The following is a 5,363-nucleotide window of genomic DNA, read 5'->3' as shown; positions in this document are numbered from 1 at the left end:
ATTTTTTAGAAACTAAGATAAAATCGCATTAGCAACGATAAAAACGGCTTCGTCCCTTCTTCCTCGGTTCCTTCCTCCATCGTGATTAGGGTTTTTTTAGGGTTTCAGTTGGCTCTCATTTCTTAACCTACGCTTCACTTGTTTTTCAGGTCACTCTTTCGATTCGGTACGCTAATCTTGAGAATATATATATATACTGCGGGTGCTCTAGTCCTGTCTCCATTCAACGATTGATTCTTTGTATTTTTTTAAAGATTTTTTAAATCCAACTTTATCGCGTCCCATCAAAATTGCAGCTTGCAGAACTTTTGTCACAATAGTGAGCTGTTATTTAGCATGGTTTAGCACTTTTCTTGAATTTCTATTGCTTGATACTGTAACAGAAATCAAATCCTTATTTCGTTTAATGGGCACTATGGTGTCAATCTGATCCATCTAACCGTAGTGTAACAAATGCTTACACCATTTTTTTTTGTCATTCTTGTAAAACTAAATAATTGCATAGCTTTATTCATATGATTGCACTTTGCAGTGTTGGATATGAGGTTATTTAAGTGATTGATTTTTGTGGCTTTGGTGGGTTGTAGGTTGTGTACATAGTTAATGATGAGGCGGCAAGGGGGGCGATATGGTGATCCGTCTGCCAATACTTATGTTGCTGCTCAGATGCATCATCATGTGGGTGGTGGTCAAAGGATGGAAACCAAGCCTGATGATTTTGAGGGACGGCTAGAGGCCTTTACGCCCGAGCGAGAGAATCCTTATGCAAATTCTAAGCCTGAGGGTCAGTGGAGATGGGAAGTGGATGAATCAAAGATGTCAAATTCAATGGCTTCTCGAATGTATAATGAAGGCAAGATCTATTTACCACCATTTTAACTTCTTTATTCACTTGCATATTCTCTCCTTTGTTAACGCAGTTAAGTGTTGCATTTGGATTGAAAAGAATTCTATATTGCAAACTTAGGAAATTCTTCTTGTGGACACAAATATGTAATGTTTTAACTGCTTCATGGTTACAAAGTATTGATAGCTAAAGCTTTTAGTGAACCCATTAGTAAACTATCAAAGTATGGCTAGTTATTGAGATCCCTATCTTTTTCCTTTGCCAAGGTTAATATATACGATATTTTTGTCATGAATCATGAATTGTTTTGAATAGTCAAATATTCGTCATCTCAAAGTAAGAAGTTTGCTTCATAGGGGTGGTTTGACTGGTTTCACTAGAAAAAGTAAGACCTACAACACAGCCATAAAAGGAGCCAAGTTTGTATGATATAGATGTTGCTTTTTCATGTAATGCACATGATAACAACTAGGAGAAAATATAACATATTATGACACTATTTTTTGGTACATAACTACTTATCACAAAATGCGTTGATTTTTATTTATTTATTTATTTTTTGGCGCTTTTTTTGTTTGGGGGCAGGGGGTTGGGGGAATGGGAGAAATCATATTAGTATTAGATGATGATGACAACGATGATATTAATAATATATATAAAAAGATTCAAAGATAATAATATATTGTGACATTGTGTAGTTATCTGAAACAATTTGGTTATGCTATTTTAATATAATACTACATGCTTTACAAATATATATAAACAAAAAGTAAAAATTGATATAAATTTTTCTAAATAATTTTTGGAAAGGAAAGTAAAGATGAGAGAGAACTCTTCTCTTCTCTCTGTTCGTAATAGAGATAGATAAACTCAGTAATTGGATTACAAATTTCTGAAGTATAGGTTGGGTTCAAGTTGACGTGTTACTTCTAACTAGAAAAATTGCCTCTGTTTTGGTAAACATATTAGAACAGCCGTTACTGGTTAATACAGTTTTAGTAAAACCACTGGTTTAGCTTATAAGTTTGTTACAATGGTAGTCTTCTTGAGCAAATATTGTCACAGTTTGTAAACACACATGGCAATGGCTTTCGATTTATATAATGGTTATGGTTTTCAAACTGCTGATCTTAGGGGAACCATTACATCCTTCTAGTGTAGGTCAAGGGGGTGATGCTTCAAGGTCCTATTTTCAAGGGCAGAGACCTGATCCTAAGTTGGCTTTGCAGAACCAGAGCAACAATGATTCCCGATCCCAGGCTCATGAAAAGGATATGGATGTTGGATATGAAGGAAATCATTTATCTCGGAGTTTTGAAGGTCTTGAACAGAGTTTTCATGATGACATTATTAAACTAGCCAAAGAACTGAATGATGCCGAAGATGCAGAACATGCTCGCCACAGAGAGGTTAGTGTAACCTTTCTCTTGTTTTCTTCCATTTTCTTACCGTATTACTTCATCATCATGGTGCACTCTTGATAGAATGAATCCAGAATCCACTAGGACTTTTGGCACTGTGAAAAGGGGTGAAACATAGTTTGCCGTTTGGAGTCTAAAGTGCTTAGTGAGTATTTATAGTAGTATAAAGTTTATAAACTAATGATAATAAATTCATGAATAATATTATTGACATTATGTTCAATTTACATACTATATTACTATCAAATTATTATGTTCAAGTCTTCAAAATATACTATATTACTATCAAATTGTATTCTTGTATATGAAACTTATTCTTTGAAACTATGGGGTTTTTAGATAGGGAAGAAGGAAGGAGAGAATGAAAGACTGTGGAATATTGTGACAAGAACTCTGATGATTATGTTGTGATGTGTTACAAGAGAGAAGCACTAATATCAAAATGTATGAAAATAATCATAAAATAATAGTAGATATCAAAACCGATCCTAAAAGATAGAGATATTCTTTGATGTATTAGATATGAGAAAGGTCTGATGGGATATTCTCTTGTTTCCAACATATTCCTAATGTTCATTTTAAAAACCTGCCTTGCTTTAACTTGACAATCTAACTGACAAAATGCATGTTTACCTGTCAGAGATTTGAATAATCTAGCTTTGTTAGAGGTCATATTACACATGTTTTTGTGCAACTGTGTTCTTTATTAAATCTATAAAAGTTTAGCGTCCTTCACTGAAGTCATAATGTAATTATGTGGAAGGGGAAAAAAAGCTTCCAGCAGTTTGGTTGAGACTGAAGGAGGTGCGAGTTGGGGCTGTGATTAGAAAGAGAGAGGGCTCGAGTGGGGAATTCTCAATTCCATTTGAACGAGGGAACCACCACCTCAGAGCGCGAAGGTGCCGCCCAAGCCTCCTTTTCCCCAAAAGGGGGCTTAGGCTTTGGCATCTCTTGTTCTGTTGTTGTCTTCTTCCTCTTCCTCCTCCTCCACTAAATCCTTTACCAATCCTCTTTCTATTGTGAATTGAGCTTTTCCCCACTGTGACAGATCCATTATAATTACACTTGATATGAGCCCCTTTCCCTCCATCTTTCTCTATGCTTTTCTATTGTTTTTATTTTATTTTATTTATTAGTTCAAGGTTTGGGAAGCAGCCACTGATGAGTAATTATTAGATTAGGTTGTCTATATTACTCCCTTTGGGTGCAGCCCTTTCCCGGATCCTGCGTTAACGTGGGATGCTTGTGCATCGGGCTTCCCTTAGTTCAAGGTTTGGGGTTTCTGCATTGATTTTATTTTGCACGGGAAAAGCATGTTTACTTGTTGGAGTCTCGGTGTTCACAGAGAAAGCTTACCTGCTTATTTTATTTTCTGATGAACATGGCACCCTTTTCTGTGCTTCTACATAAAATGAGGAACTGCTTTTAAGGGGAATATGGCGGGTTTGATTTGATTGGGAAGCGACCAGATAACCATATGGTTGCTATCTATAGGCAACGAGCTTTTCCCGTCTCACTCGTCTACTGATTGCATCCCACATTTCTTTGTTCTCAATTATACAAAAATATTTAAAAATTCATAATAAAAAATTGAAATTCCAGAATAAAAACTTTTTGTTTTGGCTAGTTCTGCACAGCCTTTGGCAGTCTGTTTATTTAATACCCTGAACTTAGAGTGATTCTGCAAAAACTGGATTTATATAAACTTATACACTTAATACAGTATTAACTAACCTTTTGGGTACTGTTGGATCTTGATATTGTATCTTCACTCTGTGACTGTTATCCATTTTGATATCATTGGACTGTGCAATGTTTGTTTATGAACAGCATCATTATTATCATTTTCTTAAAATCTGAGTTACATTCATCTGTCAACTATTTCCGGCACCAAGTCTATTGCTGCCGCCTGAACCTCCTATGCTTTGAATTGCTAATGGAATAAATGCAATCATGTTGAGACTGGATATTGAAAGCACGCAGTGGCAACATGACTGAAATGATTTTATTTGTTGAATAAGTAATTTAAGAAATACTTATTATGTGAAACTTGAATCGGTATTTCTTGCAAATTGTTTAGCATGGCTGAATTAATGCCATGTTTCTCTAAATTCTGTTGAGCTTTAACAAAGTTCCCCGCATTCTTAATTTTCAGAAAATAAATGCAATCAATACACAGTACGAGGAAAAACTGGCCGCACTCCGGGCCCTTCATGCTAGTCGGAGAGCCGAATTTCTTCAAAGGGAATCGCATGCGAGACAACAGAAGTACCAACAGAACATAAGGGATCCATACCCCAGCAGCGCCATGGCTTCTAGAGACCCTCAGGGTGGTTACAATACTGTTAATGCTTCAGCTGCTGGCGGAGAAGCACAGCGAGGATATTCTGCGGAACACTTCATTCCTTACAGAGAGAGGGCTCGGTTTCTCGGTGGCTCCAGAGATCAAGGATTTGAGACTAGAAGCCAATTTCCAGGAGGACGAGTCTACGACACTGGTTCGCGCTACTACAATTGAGTTTTGACCCCAAATATTCAACTTGGATTTTCAAATGTTGAAATTTCTTGACATGAAAGCTACCTCATTGTAACTTTTTTATTACACTTGTTTGTGGAAATTAACGTTTCTTGGTAGCTAAGAATCAAAATTTGGAGAGGCACACGTTTTTTATTGTCATATGCATGCACTGTCAAAGGTGAATATTGTGTCTCTAAAGCACCTTTGAGTTTGTATGATTCATAATATATTAATGTACCTTGTAATCAAATGATTAAAGATTCAATAACGTATCATTGCAATTATTCACTTTGATGCACCATAACACCACCTATCACCCCCTAAGCTCCTTATATCTGGTATAACTTCGAGTAAATGTATATGATCATAATTTATAAACCGAAAGGATAATGATATATTTAATTGGTACGTTTGATATTGACAGGATAAGGCCTTATTGTATAAGATTTAGTAAATTTTTTAGTTTAATTTTGATGTATCAGTAAATTTATTATTCATGTTAATAATAGCATCGGTGTAGCGAAAAGTACGGAAATTGTATTAGGAGTATTATCATCGGCGTCGTCATAAAGTAGTG

General features: G+C 35.8%; 1 protein-coding gene across 2 annotated transcripts; it reads left to right on the top strand.

The window, feature by feature from the left end:
- On the top strand, nucleotides 1-5,074 carry LOC130970216 (uncharacterized). 2 transcript variants are annotated; one of them, XM_057896227.1, is made up of 4 exons: nucleotides 1-149; nucleotides 588-853; nucleotides 2,009-2,256; nucleotides 4,424-5,074. In XM_057896227.1, exons 2-4 carry the CDS (start codon nucleotides 604-606, stop codon nucleotides 4,784-4,786), a joined length of 861 nt encoding a protein of 286 aa, XP_057752210.1. In that variant the 5' UTR covers nucleotides 1-149; nucleotides 588-603; the 3' UTR covers nucleotides 4,787-5,074. The 2 variants fall into 2 exon arrangements, with proteins under 2 accessions (XP_057752210.1, XP_057752208.1); XM_057896225.1 differs by having other exon boundaries at nucleotides 18-166.
- The last annotated feature ends 289 nt before the right edge of the window (nucleotides 5,075-5,363 follow it).

The sequence above is a fragment of the Arachis stenosperma genome, chromosome 3 (assembly GCF_014773155.1).
Source record: "Arachis stenosperma cultivar V10309 chromosome 3, arast.V10309.gnm1.PFL2, whole genome shotgun sequence".
Lineage (NCBI taxonomy): Eukaryota > Viridiplantae > Streptophyta > Magnoliopsida > Fabales > Fabaceae > Arachis > Arachis stenosperma.
This window is presented reverse-complemented; position numbering and strand designations above follow the sequence as displayed.

Bases quoted from the DNA above. Each gene is read 5' to 3' on its own strand.
- LOC130970216 (XM_057896227.1), top strand. From the start codon at position 604: ATGATGAGGCGGCAAGGGGGGCGATATGGTGATCCGTCTGCCAATACT. The intron at 854-2,008 runs GCAAGATCTATT...CTTCTAGTGTAG, and splicing joins TTCTCGAATGTATAATGAAG to GTCAAGGGGGTGATGCTTCA. The intron at 2,257-4,423 runs GTTAGTGTAACC...CTTAATTTTCAG, and splicing joins AACATGCTCGCCACAGAGAG to AAAATAAATGCAATCAATAC.